A 17064-nucleotide genomic window follows, 5' to 3' on the forward strand; every position below is an offset into this window, starting at 1 on the left:
AAGTACCTATATGGAGTGATGAAAAGCTCTCATTTAATATTTTAATATACATATCTCCAATCTAATAAAAAATTCAAACTAAAGAAACTGAAGCTATCTATCTATCTATCTATCTATCTATCTATCTATCTATCTATCTATCTATCTATCTATCTATCTATCTATCTATCTATCTATCTATCTATCTACTGTATCTATCTATCCATCCATCCATCCATCCATCCATCCATCCATCCATCCATCCATCCATCCATCCATCCATCCATCCATCCATCCATCCACCCACACAATACTTGTTAATGGGTAATTATGGGTTTTGATTGACAGTATGAAAGCCTTTTAACAATAAAGCTTGTGAATTTTACTGCAGCTGAGGCTGATGAGAAAGCCATTAGCCTCAGAGTTATTGGACAAACTATCATTTTGACCTGATGATGGCACTACCTAGAAATTTACAGTCAGTGGCCGCCAAAGTTATTACAGGTCATGATATTAGCAAAGTCACCCTGCTTTGTCCTTTGGGAGCCATGAATGTCTCCACTAAAGTTAGGACAATCCAAGCTTTTTCTGTCCTAAATTAGGTTTGGAGATATTAGCCTCTCTGTTTTTTTCCAAATCCTTTGTACAGGGAGGTAAATAGAATTGTGTTTGTGCAAAAAAATGATATTTCTATATGTAATGGCCCCTGGTAAATTGAAATTATTCTGTATTTTGGGTGAGATGAAAATAGTTAATAGCAAACAAACTCTCATATACTGATATCAAACAAAATCACACGAGAGATAATCTTAATTGTAAAAGAAGAGATTAAAGAAGAAGGTTCACTGTTGAGAGGGAAACTTTATTGTTTTTGTTCACTCAGTTCGGTTCAAATGTAAGAACATGAAAAAGAAAAGACAGTAAAGACTGATGCTCTATGGAAGGCACAGCCACAATAATAGCCAGAGACATGACTGACTCTTATCATTGTGTTTACACACCAGCAGCAGCAGCAGCAGCAGCTCCGATCTAAGGCAGACAGTTCATCCAAAGAGACATGTGCTTTTGATTTAATCTCAAATTGACACTACATTACTGTGCAGACTCTTGAGTTGCTGACTTGGACTCACTCTAACTATGACTGCATGTTTGTATTTGGTCTACTGCATTATTGTGCATTTGAGATATATTGTGCAGTAACTAGGCCACCTATTCACCACTTTGTATTTTATAGCTTCTTTTTTAAAATTTTTTACAGAAATTATCTTTCTATAAGAAGGCTCCTTCAGTCAGTCAGTCAGTCAGATTTCAAAGCTCCTTTAACTCGTTCTCTCCTCTCATTTACTTCCTCCTGACATATAAATTAAAACCTGAGGGAGAACTGAGTGGATCTAGTCTTTTACATAAACCTTTTGACCCCTGACTACTTTCTGAAGATGAATCTGTCTATGTACAGATTTTGTCTGCCTGCACACTGGAGACTGAAGAAGGAAAAACAAGAAAGTGCCCTGGCGAGAAATGTGTTAGATCCGCTATAGCTGTGTCCCATTTCTATTTTTCATTTTTTGCAGCTTCCGACGCGTGTTTGCATTTTGCGTTTCCATGGTTACCTTGTTTTTGAAGCATTCAGTGACAAAGAAAGCATTATTTACAGCAGAAACATGTTAATCAGTTACATCCCTTTATCTAATGTGCTTTATGCGTTTTATCGTCGAGAAGAGAAGAGAAGAGGAGAGGAGAGGAGATGAAAGCAGCACCACAGAGCCAGCAGGACATTTAAACAGGAGAAGGTTAGATACTGTGAAGTACGAGTTATTATAGCAATCTACATGTTTGTTATACCAGTAGTCACCACAGACATTTATCAGGTATCAGCTTGTGTTAAGTTTGACTGGAATGGGAAACATTTAATGTGCAACCACCACATTCATTCATTAAAACACGTCAGAACAGCGAGTAATTTCAAATTCAGACCTCCAGTAAAAAGCCCAGTAAGAAGAAAGAGATAATGACTTATAGGAAAGAAACAAATAATACAAAATAAAACACCTGTAGTGCTTTGGTGCCATGACTTCCAGTTGATCAGCTTCAGTTTCAACCTCACATCCATCCATCCAGACAAATTCACAACTATACACACACACACACACATATGCAAAACAAACAAACAAACAGCTACCTACAGTATCTAATAGTGTGAAGCATTGTATCAGATAAAGGTGTGAAGTCCGGCTGTGTCTTTCTCAGTACTCCCAGAGGGTGGCGTTGTCCAGGGAGTCGACGCTGGCTTTTAGACCCCCGGCGTGGTCTCCTTTAAGGTACTTCCCCCCGAGAGCGCGGATGGCCATCTTGTTGAGGTCGCAGAACTCGAGCAGGAACTGGACAGGTGTGGAGCTGCTGCACGCCACCGCTGTGTCGTCTCCAACGCACCAGTACTTCCCCTGGGAGTCTGCACAGAAAACACACACACACACTCAGTGTAACATGACTCACACACTGCGTGTCTCGCATTTTGGTGATATACTACTTAATTTGATTATGTTTTGAATAGAATTTGATTATTGACTATTTCATCATGAAAATGAAAGTAAAGAGCACAGTATGTGTTGTTAAAGCACTGTGCTGGTTGAAATGTTAATAGGTGTCAGATGACAGTAGTTGACCCATAAACGCAGTTATGATATTCTTCCCGTTAGATGGTTTAAATATTGACTTAATCTGAGGCAGCGTGGGGTTAAATGGGGCCGTGCTGAGCTGTAATTTAAAAGCCCACAACAAAATACTACTACTGCCAGACACGACTTTATTCCACCAATAAAATCAAAGTCAAAGCCAAAGCGTTTATTGTGTACAGGACGATAGAATTTATGATGCAGTTTCTTGCGTTAAATTATAATTATTGGCTCACGACTGTGTTTCCACCAACCAGCTGAGTTACTGCAACTATGGTCACAATCTCCCCCTGTGTTTCTGAGTGACAACATTCAGAGATTTCATCTACATCTACAGTGATAAGATGGTCCATTACTGCGCTAATTATATGAAATGGTATTCACTTCCTGGAACGTGTGTGAACATGTGTGTGGATGGATAAAAGTTGTCATTAAGAAAAGAAAATAAGACATTTATATTTTCTTACTGATACATTTATATGTTTTGTTATTGCCAGGAACAAGGTTTTTTCTATATGAAACAAGATGGGCATGCGAAAATAAGCTTCAGCCTACACCCATTCTGTTGAAAATGTAGTATCTACCACAGTTCTTGTTTGTAAATGTAAATGTAAATGGGCCAAACTAAATTTTCATTCGTTCATTCATTCATGTACACAGTAAACAGTCATATTTAGCATTACGAAAATGAGCTAGCACAACATTAGACCTAGGAAATCTGTGCCAGATATTATGATTTTCTGAAGATTTGTCCATCTGAAATTTACCATTTTAGATATATATATTTTAGAGATATGGCCTGTTGGCCTAGAAATCTAGACGCACCCTAGCGGCAGCAAATATATTTGCTCCGCAGGTCAGCCTAGAAACGAGCCATAGGAACTTTTTGAGTCTCGAACACCGTTTGTGTTCACCAATCACAGCGCTCTATCTGTTTAGAGAGTCGTTGGGCGGCTTAACGCGATGACGACATACATTTTAATTGGCTTGTCAGGCTAACGACATCCTGCTCTTTGCTCTGATCAGTCGTAGCGCTACCCTATTGCGTGCAGAGGCAGTTTGAAAGACAGCCTTCGTCCCGCCCCCTGGATTGAGTCGAGGTCCACCGGTCGTTGCCAGACTATACATTTTAATGATATAGTCTGGCTTGTCAGGCTAGTCGCTTGTGAAAAATGACTCAAATATTAACTTTGGTTTCTATGGGGGAAAAAGAATCGACCATAATCTTCACTTCTCCTATTGGAGTCAATAGACTCAAGTCTTGCTGCTGGTCTCCTAAAGGGGCGGGGTAGTGGAGAAACCCACCTGACACAGATACAGTAAACTGACTCAGTGTGTGTAACCGTCTTTGGTAGCATTTTGCAGAACAATGTCAAATCACAATGAAGGTGACCTTTGACCATTAGGATATACAGTATGATGTCATCTTTAAATTGATGATATGAGTATACAGTATGAGCTCTTGTGACTGCAGAAAACATGTGTTTTATGTAGTCACAGTGACATTGACCTTTTGACCACCAGACTGTGGCTGTGCGTTCACCTTTGAGTCCAAGTGAATGTTTATACAATTTTATGATTACAATCAAATTAGCTGAGGTGTCATCTCGTTTAAACAGATTTTATACATACTACACTTTCTGCTGGCCAGCTGTCATGTGAAGTCTTTGACGTATCGTAAAACCTCCAAGAGCACACGGTCAGTTTTATAAATTGAGCATTATGATAGTATTTTTTTGTATTATGAAACGATTACCCACCTTTAAGAGAGTAAGCGCCGTTGTGGAACTCCAGCTGGAAAACGTCGTAGGATGCTCGGTTGGAGTCCAGGGTCGCTGTCCCAGGTTTACGAGCTCCGATGAAACCGTGCTCACCACGAAGGACGATGAGTGGACGGTTGATCAGCTTCATCAGGAACTGTTCAGCCTCCCCTGGAGAGACAGGCTGATTAGGGTCATGTCAAATTGATCTGGGCCTTGTTTCCTTAAAGGGGAACTATGCAAGTCTGGTCACTTTACCACTGTTTTGCTAACCCTCCTCCTGGCCATGTGCATTTGTTTTCTGTCGAGAAAGCAATCCATGGAGCGGTGGATAACCTTATATATCATAAGAGTTACAATGTGTATATTTGTGTAGTCTTATCTGTCATTAACAAGAGATTATGGGTAACGGGGAACATTTGTGTTGGAGTGCAGCCGAGACGAGAGCTGGGACACCGGGTCGGAGGCTCTGATCTTGCAAGGTTGGTTTTGGACCACGAGACGCTACGTGGAAGACAGAGAGCCTCCATTCTCCCTGTATCAAGTTACAAGTCATTTATTTAACCATCCAAATTACTTCGAAGCTGTTTAATTAAAGGTCCAGTGTGTAATATTTGGCAGGGTTTATTGGCAAAGTCTGAATATACTACCCATGAATATATTTGTATAAGTGTATAATCGCTATAAAATAAAATTTGTTTGGTTTTCGAAGCCTTATAATTATTCTTTTATATCTACATATAGCAAGGGTCTTGCTTTAAAGAGTGTTGCCATCTTGCGCCGCCATGTTTGTATGGCAGCCCGGATGGAAAATCCAGCCAGCCAGAGAGCAAGTTTTGCAAGTTTCGCACGCATAAATAAACCAATAAAGTCGAAGGCAGAAGGAAAGAAGAAAGAGGAGGAAACAGCAGACATATCATAAAATGGTTTAGATCTTCACCTCATTGCTCGATGCTCCTGAAATACTCCCAGTCGTCCCAGTTTTGGAAGACGCCATTTCCACACAAGTTTTTTTTGTCCTCGGAGGCCACCGTCACTTTGCCAATGGGAGGGGAGAGCACGAGCGAGTGAGTGAACGCTGCAAACTAGAATCTGAACGCTGGATGTCACGGTTTTCCCCCTATTTTACACACTGGACCTTTAAGGTAAAAATCCTGCATAGTTCCTCTTTAAGGCGGAGATCACTGAACAGCGTTGACACTAGGGTTGCAAAGGGGTGGAAAATTTCCAGTAAATTTCTGGGGAAGTTAAGCTGGGGAATTTTGGAAATATTCCAAATTGGAAACTTTCCATGGGAATTATGGGAATTTATGGGAATTATGGAATTGTATGGGAATTATTGGGAATATATGGGAATTAACTGGAAATTGGGGGTAATTAATTTAGACAAACTGTATCATATCCAAACATAAATGTAAATATTTTGTTTTGTCATACGCAGACATCCATGCAAAATAATTTAAAAACATGACATTTCAACAGATTTATTTTGTGAGTAGAACTTTATCAAGTTTTAATTCTTGTATGAACAATCAATTATTTTACTGAACCACAAAAACATGAATGTTGAGTAAAATTTTACTCACCCTCCCCAATCAATTTTGTAAATTTCGGATTTATTCCCATTAATTCCCATATATTCCCGTTAATTCCCATATATTCCCATTAATTCCCATGGAAAGTTTCCAACTTTGAAAATTCACGGAATTTTGCAACCCTAGTTGACACACAAACGAGCAAAGACGCTTGAAGTCTCTAGTCTGTCACTGACCTGTGTTGTCAACAGTAGCAGCCAGCTGCCCGTTCTTCTTGGCCACCACATACTTGCCGTTAGCCGCACGCACACACACACGGCCGTCACGCCACTCCAGTTCAAAGAAGCTGTTGTCCGATCTGTGACACACACGCACATTAACAAAGTCAATGAACACACTGTGAGGCATTGTGATGTCTGCGTGAACTAAAACATGTGACATACAACATGTGTGTGTTTACTTGGTGGAGGCGGTGCACTGAAGTCCTCCACTCGCTGACAGGGTCCAGTATTTTCCAGCAGCGGTTCTGAAGGCGCACTTCCTGTCCTCGCGACTCATCTCCAACTGGAAGACTTCCTGGTCCCCTTCCTCGTCCTGATTGGCTGACAGGTCAATGCCTAGAAAAGTGGGACAGTAGAGCTGTCAGCTTTCATTTGTCTCTGGAGGTTTTCGTCTTTGTCTGAAACTCTTCTACCCTCTAATTCATAAAATCCCTCCCTTAAAGGGGTAGTTCAACATTTTGGCAAATTCGCCTTATTTCCATAATTCCTATAGTCATAGGAGTAGGTTCATTACCTTCACTGTGAGATCCGCGTGGCAGAGACGTGAGCTGCTGAGTGAACACAATGGAGGTGAATGGTACAGGTCCCCTGTCCCTCATCAAACTCATCAAATACACAATCCAACAACTCCAAAACGCTCTGGTGGACGAGTTGTGACCTGCACATTCACCACACTATGAGATAATAATGTATATTTATGTAACATTATGACACACAAAGCAAATACTCAGCACTATTGCGTTTTTGAAATCACTCCGCCCAGCAGCCGTGTCGGGAATGCAGTTCTGGCTCCATTTGTCTCGAAAACAACTCTGTCTCGTAATGTTACATAATTATACATGGTTATTTTATAGCGTGGTGAATGTGCAGATCACAACTTGTCCACCAGAGCGTTTTGGAGTTGTTGGATTGTGTATTTGATGAGTTTGATGAGGGACAGGGGAGTTGTACCGTTCACCTCCATTGTGTTCACTGAGCAGCTCATGTCTCTGCCCCTCAGATCTCAAAACAACATGCACCAATAATTACTGTAAAGGTGATGAACCTACTGCTATGACTATAGGGATTATGGTGAGAGGAGAATTTACCAAAATGTTGAACTATGCCTTTAAAGGGATGGGACACCTAAACTCTCTGTACCTGGTTATCAACAACCATTCAGGATGTGCTGATCCTGAACGGGCCAAGGACGCAAAGATGTCTTCCCAAATTAGACAGAGTTGCACTCATCTGTCAAAAACGCTGCATCTGCATCTGCAATGCATTCTGGTCTAAAAACGATACTGTGGAGAAATGCTTCTTCTGTGGTGAATTGCCAAAGCTTCACACTTGAGACTAGTGCTCATAACACGCATTCTTTATGTCCCCTGTGTTAGCAAATACTTTCCTACTTACACATCATCTTCTAGCAGACACACGGAGCAACATTAGTGTTCATTCGGAGTCGTGGTTCTGGCCACCCGAGGAGTGTTTGGTCCAATAATCTCACTCCTCTCCAGGTAGCTACTTTCTGTGTTGCAAGTTTTTTTGCTGACAAACGCTGATGCTAAAAAAAATCAAGTTGCTGAGAGCAGTGAGAGAGAACTAAAAACTGCCATGTCAACAGAAAACACCAAAACAATGAGCTGAAAGACACTAAAACCATGTTTGTAGCTGAAGGAAGCTGATGCAATGATGAATCTGCATCTCTGTGGGTTTGTAGTCATACAAGCAATTATATAAACATGGCTGTAGTTATATAAATGTGTAAATGAGTGCAGCTGTAAAGCTTTAAAATGAAAGCATTCGATTCAGAGACCTGAAAGACTTTGATCTGGACCTGCAATTTGCTCATAAAGACTTTTTCCTTTGAGGACATGACACGACTCAGGAGGCTTTAAACAGCTGTCAGTTCTCCAACTATTAGATTAAAGGGATAGTTCAACATTTTGGCAAATTGGCCCATTGCCATAATCCCTATAGCCATAGCAGTAGTTTTGTTACCTTTTTTGTCGGTGCAAGCTATTTTTAGAACGGCGGAGCAGAGCCGTGAGCTGCTCAGAGCTACGCTACGGAGGCTAATGGGATTTCTTGATTTCCCTCATCAAACTCATCAAGTACACAATCCAACAACTCCAAAACGCTCTGGTGGACAAGTTGTGACCTGCACATTCACCACGCTATGAGATAATAACAGAACGTTACCAGACAGAGTTGTTTTAGAGGTAAATTCATGCAAAAACTACTCCTAAAACTATTAGGATTATGGCAATGGGCCAATTTGCCAAAATGTTGAACTATCGTTTAACAAAACATATTACTCCTTAATGAAGAACTGACGCCAAAGTTTAATTGTAACCATCGAGACAAAATGCCTGCTCATGCCAACATTATGCCGAACGCTATACCTACCATCCCATTTGGATTTATTGGACTTGATTGGATTCAAAAGCATTTTAATTACAGTAAGTGGAAGTTGTGAAGGTTCAACACACGATCTTTCTGCCCCTTTTGTGTTTTAGCCCTCGGTCCAGTTCAGTGAGAGACCAGGTCAGAAGTCGCTGCCCTTACTCAAAGATTATCTTTGTCTTCCACGGTCCATCTCCCCAGGAATGCACACACACACACCCACAGACCAACACACACCTTCACTCACACACAATTCCTGCATACATTCAAGTCGATATTGACTGCACAGATGCACTACTATTAATAATCAGACTTCATCATGGCAGCAGCACAGAATGAGACCGAGCGGTGAGTGACAAAACAAAGAGTTTGCATGTGGCATCAGGACCGTCTACTGTGAGTCACACCTCCCTCCTCTCCTCTCCTCTCTCTCTGTGGCCTGTTTTCACTGCCTCTCCTCCATTTTATTCCCTTTTGTCTCCCTCACAGGATCCCTCCTCGTTTTCTGTCTGTTCTCGGTCTATTCTGAGGTAAAGAATGGAGGATAACTGCAGACTGACCCCGAACCGGCAGCAGCAGAACCACAATGCAGGGGTAGAATTACTGCAGAAAAATGTTAAGCTAAGGCAGAGACTGGCCAAAAGGAGGGAGGGAGGGAGGGAGGGGGAGAGAAAGTGAGAGCATGATAATGAAAAACACATGGTGTGAGGAAAATGAAGGAGTCTATAATTCTGTTCACACACACACACACACACCAAAATCCATGCAACAGCTGCCGGCGGTGTGCCCAGCTATGCAGTGACTTCATCAGTATGATAGTGATGGGATTAGGTTTTTTTTTCCCCCACCGCAGTGTTGGGCACGTTACTTTAAAAAAGTAATTGGTTACAATAATCACTTAAACTTTACTGAATTACTACATTATAAAAATAACTAATTACCAGGAAAAGTAACTATCGCGTTTCTCTTTTATAAAGGTAGCTATGTGAAATTACTTGGACTCGCCCCCCCTAACTATAACCACCTCCCGTTTATCTGGAACTAATATTTTATGCCCTATTCTATAGTCTAGTTTTTATTTTCTGTAATGTCTTTTATTCTTTTTTCTTGCTTTTGGGATTGCATGTTTAATGTTTCCAATTTCTACCTTTAAAAAATGTAGCCTATGTTTTTTTTTTGTGTGTGTGTGATTCCAATTCTTACTGTTAGACCTACATGTTTTGTTTTTATGTAAAGGACATTGAGTTGCCCCTTAGTATGAAATGCACTAGGCTATATAAATAAAACTGCCTTGCCTTTTTTTGTTACTCGTTAATGAAAAAAGTATTGCCGTTATTTTGTAACGCCGTTACTCCCATCAATCATAGTCCCTCCTTGGCTTCATGTGGTTGATGGGAATAAGTTCCAGATAAACGGGAGGTTATGGTTATGGTTAGGAGGGCGAGCCCAAGTATTTGACATAATTTGAGCATTTTATAGCCTAAAAAAGAAAGAAAGAAATGTAATAGGCTAGTTATTTTCCGTAATTAGGCAAGTTACTTTTATAATATAGCCTGTAATTCAGTTACTTTTTGGTAAAAGTAACTAGTAACTATAACCAATTACTTAAAAAAAAAAAAATAAAGTAACGTGCCCGGCATCAGTGGTGGCTGCAGACAGACAGACAGACAGAGCCTCCTGTCCTCACCTTGCCTCGTGGAGACGTTTCTCTCGTTGCCTGCAGTCAGGACGACCTGCGCGTGGCTGCGCTCCAGCCCGAACAGCTCGTCCTTCCCCACGCGGCCGCTGCGCCCGGACTTCATGGTGCCGGTCGGACCCACGGGGGCCAGGTAGCGCCCGGTGCAGTCGCGGAACGCCACTTTCCCGGAGCGGAACTCCAGCATGTAGCCGGTGTCCTTGTCCGTCTTGGTGGCCAGGCTGCCGTCGTTGCGGAGGAACCGGTTGTCGGAGGTCTCGAGGTGGTAGCGCTGGTCCCGGTAGACCAGCGTGACCAGCGAGTCGACCCCCCACGGGACATCCCGGTCTATCGCCACCTCCTGCGGCTCCCCGCGCGCGCTCAGGTGGGCGAAGCGTTTGCGCGCGAAGCTGTAGATGTTGACCTGCGGGTGCACGGCCAGGTGCACGCTCCACTTCTCCGCCGGTGAGGCCGTCTGCGCGAAGCACGTGATGCGGTCCTCGCTGCCGCCCAGGAAGCGGCCGTGCGGCTCGGACTGCAGCGACCACCGCCCGTCCTCATGCGCGGTGATAACGAAGCGGCAGTCGCGGCCGCCGCGCGTCTCGCTGTCCGCGGTCACGTTGCCGTCTTTGTCCGTGGCGAGGTAGCGGCCCAGGTGCGACAGGAGGAACACGGCGCTGCTGCCGTCCTCCGCGGTCTGCTCCAGCGTCCACGTCTGCTTCTTCTTCAGGCTGCTGGCAGAGGCGTTGATCTTGAAGCCGAAAGTCTCCGCCGTCAGATACTTCCCGTCGCTGTTGATGAGTCCCAGCGGGATCCGCAGCAGGTCCCCGTCGGCGCCGTTTGCAGACATGGGTGCAGCAGGTCTTGTGTCAAGAAGAAGGAGAAGAAGGAGAAGGAGGAGAAGGAGGAGGAGAAGAGCAAAGAGAGGAGAGATGCTGCTGCGCTGCTGGAGACGGACAGAGGGAGAAAGAGAGGGAGTGTGGATGTGGGGGCGTCTGAGGGAGGGACAGAGAGAGAGAGAGAGAGAGAGAAGGCTGACTGATGATGAGTGTCCTCTGACTGAAAATCGAGACTGCCTCTCCAGAGCTGCAGGAGTTACAGGACTGGGAGTTTTTTTTTTTTCGTTTTTTTCTTAGGGCAGTACACGCCCCAGATGCAGGCAGAGGAGCTGGAGGGAGATCACTGCAATTTTGGCAAACCCTCCTCCCCTCTCCTCTCCTCTCTCCCCTCTCTCTCCTCCACCCCACCCCTGCAACCTTAGTATAGGCTACATTCACACACATACACAACATATCCCACCACTGAATATCATCCAAACCATTGCTCATAACTTTATTTCCCTCACATCCATATTTCCCACTATGTTCCCTCTGTCTAATTGAGCTCACTCCTCAGTTCCACATGGATGAAGCTATTCACCGACTGACAGACCACTGTTTGTCCCCAAGGCCCTGTCTCTCTCTCTCTCTGTGTGTGTGTGTGTGTGTGTGTGTGTGTGTGTGTGTGTGTGTGTGTGTGTGTGTTGGCTCTGAATCAAATGGATGAACAGTGAAAAACTATGAGGACACGACACATCTATCAGTCCGTCCGTCTTTGTGGTCAAAGGTAGACTGTGCCATGGTCATACTTTCATCTACTTTGTGTGTAGTTTGGGGCTGTTTATATGATTTGGGATAAACCCTTTAGTTACACACAAAGAAAATCTTAATCAGGGTTCCCACCCACACATCCTGGAAAATGGTTGACCACTTTTCAAGTCATGGAAAAATGAGAAAAAAAGGTCAAAAATCCTCGAAAAGCTTGAATTGCCCTGGAAAATTATTTATCATACTGTGACATCAGCTACTTTAGAGCTCGATTTGACTTTTTCAGACTCTGCTATAAGGATTTATTTTCCAAAGAAGTATCCATAGCGAGAAAAAATAGCGACTTTGAGTTGATGAGTGTTACTGGGCCACGAGCATGAGAGTTTTCTCTCTTCAGCTGAGTGACAGATAGAGGAGCAGCACAGAGCTGTAGTGGGCGTGGTTTAAAAACAAAAACAACATGTTTGCTTTGTTTTATGATACATTTGTCTTAATTTTTAAGTGTAAGAGATTATTTCATAAATTAGAGCCACAGACTGCACCACGTCTTTACATCAGACTTCTGAGAATAATGTACAAAATAAGGGACAACTGTCGAAAAGAGCACTTCTCCAAAGAATGAATGGGATTGGGGGATGTATTAGTGAATGGTGTGATAACATGTCTGAAAACGTCCTGGGAAATGATTTCAAGAAAAGTGTGTGAACTCTGTTAATACTGCAGCATACACAGTCATATTTTTAGACAATAGTCTGCAGCAGAGTTTGTATGAAAAGTTTGGGGAAGGTCCTTTCCTGTTTGAACATAAAAACGCCTCGGCCCATAAAGAAATAGTTTTGTGTGAAGGACCTCTCTTTTGGTACCTAAACTCCATGAAGCGCTTTATGGATGAATCAGAAGAGATATAAATATAAATCCTCCTCCTCCTCCTAGCTGCACTGTGAGCTCTCTCTGCTGCCGGCCTCTCGTCTCCGTCTTCCTCCTCTCTCTGCCTTTAATTGCCCCTGGTGACATCTTGTCATGGTAACGTATATGTGCTGTAGGGTGAGAGGTTATGTCTGTTATAACGTTCGTTCCCCACCCCCACTCACCCTCCCATCCCCTCCTCCTCACACACATGGTTTGATCTGAAAGTGCTGGTTTTTGAGTGCAGCTGTGCAGCCGTGCATGCAGGTATACAACAAAAGCAGTGCGTTAGGATACAGATGCGGTGAAAGTGAGTTTTTGTGTTTGTTGCTTCAGTCGTTTCCTGACCTGGTTCTTCCTGGTGTTGTGCTGGTCAGCGCTCCTCTTCCGTCCTGCTCCCCTGGGCGCAGCCTGCATGTCCACCTTTATTTATACTGGAGACACTGTTGATGGGTGTGTGTCTGTGTGTGTGTGTGCTTATCTTTTCCACATACTTAATACAATAATATCAGCAGGGCAACACAAAACCCCATGGAAAATATTAGTCCAGCTGAGACTTTTGAGCTATTTTGTTTGTTTCTTCCCCCGTGGCAGGAGTTTGACTGTCATTCTGATTATGTTAGCGCTGAAGTCTGATGTGGAGCAAGCGGGCTTTTACCAAGTCTCTGCTTCACACAGTCCATCCTGCTGACAGAGGAAGTTATCCTCAGATGGCTTCTGTAAAAACTGAAATAAACTGCACTCACACTGTTGATATGAATTTGAAAGAATATGACATATTCCATGGTGAAAAATCTTCAGTGTGTTGCTCACAGTTACTGTTGTGTCATACTGTTTATATGCAAATTACTGACCTGCAAAGCCTGTGAGGTGTGTGTGTGTGTGCATGCCTCTGTGTGTTTTGATGTACATGCTGTGTCAATCAATGAGGCATACATCTGCTCATACACATGCACATGCTTTACACGTCTCTGCATATTGAGATAAAGAATAAAACAATCTGAAAAAAGGAAAAAAGAAAGAAAAAATCATAGTTGTGTAAACAAACATAGTATGTATGCAATCACTGTATACCTACACAACAAAAGGAAAGGAGGACAAAAACACAAGACAAAGAAAAGTAAAAAAAAAAAAAAAAAATGTTTACAGCAAGTCACTCTGGTGAGAGCTCACAAATTTTGAGGTTTTGCTTTCAGATCACTGTACACTGAGTTTTTTTGACAGTTATCTAAATGCAATGGACAGTTTTACCAAGCAGTTTTGGTCCGTGGTTATGTGTTCATTGATAAAGTGATTATTGCTCTTATGGCTCGCACTAAGCGTGAAATGCTGTTGCTCTTTCGTTCAGTCTCTTGCTGTTTGAAACGTTTTAATCTCGCTGCTGTTGTGAAATGTAGGAGGAATATTATTGCAATAGGTCCAGTGCTTCTGTAGATAACAGCTCACAAACTGATTTCACCAACAATGAACTCTGCATTTGTGTTTATTGATTAGTGTATAGACTAAATATAGCTGCAGGATACAAAATCTCTGCTGGTTACCTATAATTCTCTGGTGAAGTGATTGGGCAGGAGTTTTGTTTTATAACAAGATGTTCACTGAATTTGTTTGTGTTGTGTCTATCTGCATAATGTTTTCTTAACATGTGGTGTATTGGTCTCTCAGGGTCAGTGTAATGTGTGAAGGGATCATGTTTAGGGTCTGGGCTGTGGACCAGGACTGGAGCAGTGAAGTAATTGGGGGGAAAAAAAGTTGGATCCAGCTCAGCTCAGACCACATCGCCCCCATCTGGACTTTCACAGAACAACAGCAAGGACATGGACCTAAATGTTATATCCAAAGGTCTTCAACAGAGTGGGGTTGGGCAATGGGGGTTGCAAGATTTTTTGGTTGATTAGACAATTGTTATTTTTTTTTTCATTTCCACATTCTATTACAAATAAAAACATCAATTTGAATAGCTCTTATTCATGATTATCATGCATTTGACAGACATTGTTCATATCGGCATTGGTATCAGCAAAGATACTCTATCTTTGGTATCAGTTACGTAACAAGGTTTGCTTATAAATGGCAGTGGCACGACCCCCCACTCACTGTACTTGTACATGTTTAATATATGAACCTGTGTATTATTTGAATAGCTTTCTACATTGGCACTAGGCCCAGTTTAATATAAAATACAATTTTATACAATGTACTACAAGCCGATGTATCTTCAGACAAGAACAATGAAAATCTACACAGAACATAACGTGAAACATTTTGCAGAGTAGATTGACTGTATAGTGACAAAGATTGTTTTTTTTTCTTCTTTAGTATTAACCCAAAGCCACATAGAAGTACAGACCACGTCTACAACACAACTTCTATATTTATTAGATGCTGATTTTGCAGTGACGGCACGAGACACAAGTGTTGATTGGAGTGTTGTTTGCTCGCTGACACCACTGATGAGGCGACTGTTTTCCAGTAGGTCTGACTCTGGACATGTATGAAACACTGGTTGACCTTTAGACCTTTAGGAAAAAACTATGATGTGCATGATAATACAATTTTTAGATTTAGTTTATCTAAACTGGTTCTACTACTGTCCTTGTTAATGTACTTTATTTATTTGTGAGTATAGGTGGGCATGTATACAGCGGGGAAAATAAGTATTGAACGCGTCAACATTTTTCTCAGAAAACATATTTCTAATAGAGCTATTGACATGAAATTTTCACCAGATGTCGGCATCAACCCAAGTAATGCACACATACAAAGAAATCTGAACATTAATGTCCATAAATTAAGTTATGTGTAATAAAGTGAAAGGACACAGGGAATAAGTATTGAACACATGAAGAAAAGGAGGGGCAAAAAGGTATAGAAAGCCAAGAAAGCAGCTGGAGTTTGTCAGTATTTAGAATGTAATCCTGTCTCCTATCAGTGCAAAGTAATATCTGCTGGTTTAGTCCTGATTGATACCTTTTAAAAAGGTTTCTCACCACCAAGGTGTCCGACAATAAGAATTGCATGGTGGGCAATGGCAAAGAGCTGTCTAAGAGCTGTCTAAAGACCTACACAACCTTACTATTGCAAAACAGGAGTCAAAACAATAATCAGAAGGGTTCCCTAACAGTCCAGGACACTGGTGGAGAGCTTCAGACAGACCTGGGATCAGCAGGTACAGTTGTTTCATAGAAAACAATAAGTAATGCACTCAACCATCATGGCCTCCATGCACACACACCATGCAAGACATGGAGGCCATGGCGGTTGAGTGCATTACTTATTGTTTTCTATGAAACAACTGTACCTGCTGATTCCAGATCTTTCTGAAGCTCTCCACCAGTGTCCTGGACTGTTAGGGAACCCTTCTGATTATTGTTTTGACTCTTCTGTCTGAAATCTTTGGTTGTGTAGGTCTTTAGACAGCTCTTAGACAGCTCTTTGCCATTGCCCACCATGCAATACTTATTGTCGGACACCTTGGTGGTGAGAAACCTTTTTAAAAGGCATCAATCAGGACTAAACCAGCAGATATTACTTTGCACTGATAGGAGACAGGATTACATTCTAAATACTGACAAACTCCAGCTGCTTTCTTGGCTTTCTATACCTTTTTGCCCCTCCTTTTCTTCATGTGTTCAATACTTATTCCCTGTGTCATTTCACTTTATTACACATAACTTAATTTATGGACATGAATGTTCAGATTTCTTTGTATGTGTGCATTACTTGGGTTGATGCCGACATCTGGTGAAAATTTCATGTCAATAGCTCTATTAGAAATATATTTTCTGAGAAAAATGTTGACGCGTTCAATACTTATTTTCCCCGCTGTATATAATAAGAATCCCCTCGAAGATGAGGTGGTACATCTCAAGGGGCTATCCTTTGAAAATAAAGTCACATAAATTAGTTTTGTAGCGTGCCGTGCTATGTGCTGAGTGTCATGATGTGTTTGTTATCTCTGGACATGGTCAAAAATATTATAATAACTGAGGTTCTGCAGGGACAGTCTATGTTTTGAATTACATTTCTAGTAAATGAAAAGACTAACGTTACAGCGTATAGTGTGCTGGTTTGTTAACTCACAGCTGGGGGTCGTCTCAGCTTTTCTGGGCTCACAACAACCCTTTTAGTGAAGCGGTTTAACTCTGTTGCAAGAAAACTGATCTGCAACGGGTTTATTTGCTCTGGCTGCGTGGACACGGGGGTCCACCACCTGTAAAAACAGAGTCTGCAAGAATATGATACAGTACCAAGAGGTCGCCGGCGTCTTCTCTGAATCTGC

At 42.2% G+C, this 17064-nt stretch overlaps 1 protein-coding gene across 1 annotated transcript; it reads right to left on the minus strand.

The window, feature by feature from the left end:
• Positions 1-869: 869 nt before the first annotated feature.
• Positions 870-11252, minus strand: LOC310992090 (fascin-like). Its single transcript, XM_083980070.1, has 5 exons — positions 10303-11252; positions 6407-6563; positions 6183-6304; positions 4412-4582; positions 870-2428 (listed from the first exon to the last, which is right to left on the minus strand). Exons 1-5 carry the CDS (start codon positions 11138-11140, stop codon positions 2223-2225), a joined length of 1494 nt encoding a protein of 497 aa, XP_083836196.1. The 5' UTR covers positions 11141-11252; the 3' UTR covers positions 870-2222.
• Positions 11253-17064: the final 5812 nt, after the last annotated feature.

The sequence above is a fragment of the Trachurus trachurus genome, assembly GCF_905171665.1.
Source record: "Trachurus trachurus genome assembly, chromosome: 1".
Taxonomy (NCBI): domain Eukaryota; kingdom Metazoa; phylum Chordata; class Actinopteri; order Carangiformes; family Carangidae; genus Trachurus; species Trachurus trachurus.

What these genes read in the sequence shown, in the direction of transcription:
- LOC310992090 (XM_083980070.1), bottom strand. Translation starts at nt 11,140, where the DNA reads ATGTCTGCAAACGGCGCCGACGGGGACCTGCTGCGGATCCCGCTGGGA. An exon ending in AAACGTCTCCACGAGGCAAG is followed by an intron (nt 6,564 to 10,302) that starts GTGAGGACAGGA and finishes CCACTTTTCTAG; the next exon opens with GCATTGACCTGTCAGCCAAT. An exon ending in CGGCGCTTACTCTCTTAAAG is followed by an intron (nt 2,429 to 4,411) that starts GTGGGTAATCGT and finishes TTTTCTGTGCAG; the next exon opens with ACTCCCAGGGGAAGTACTGG.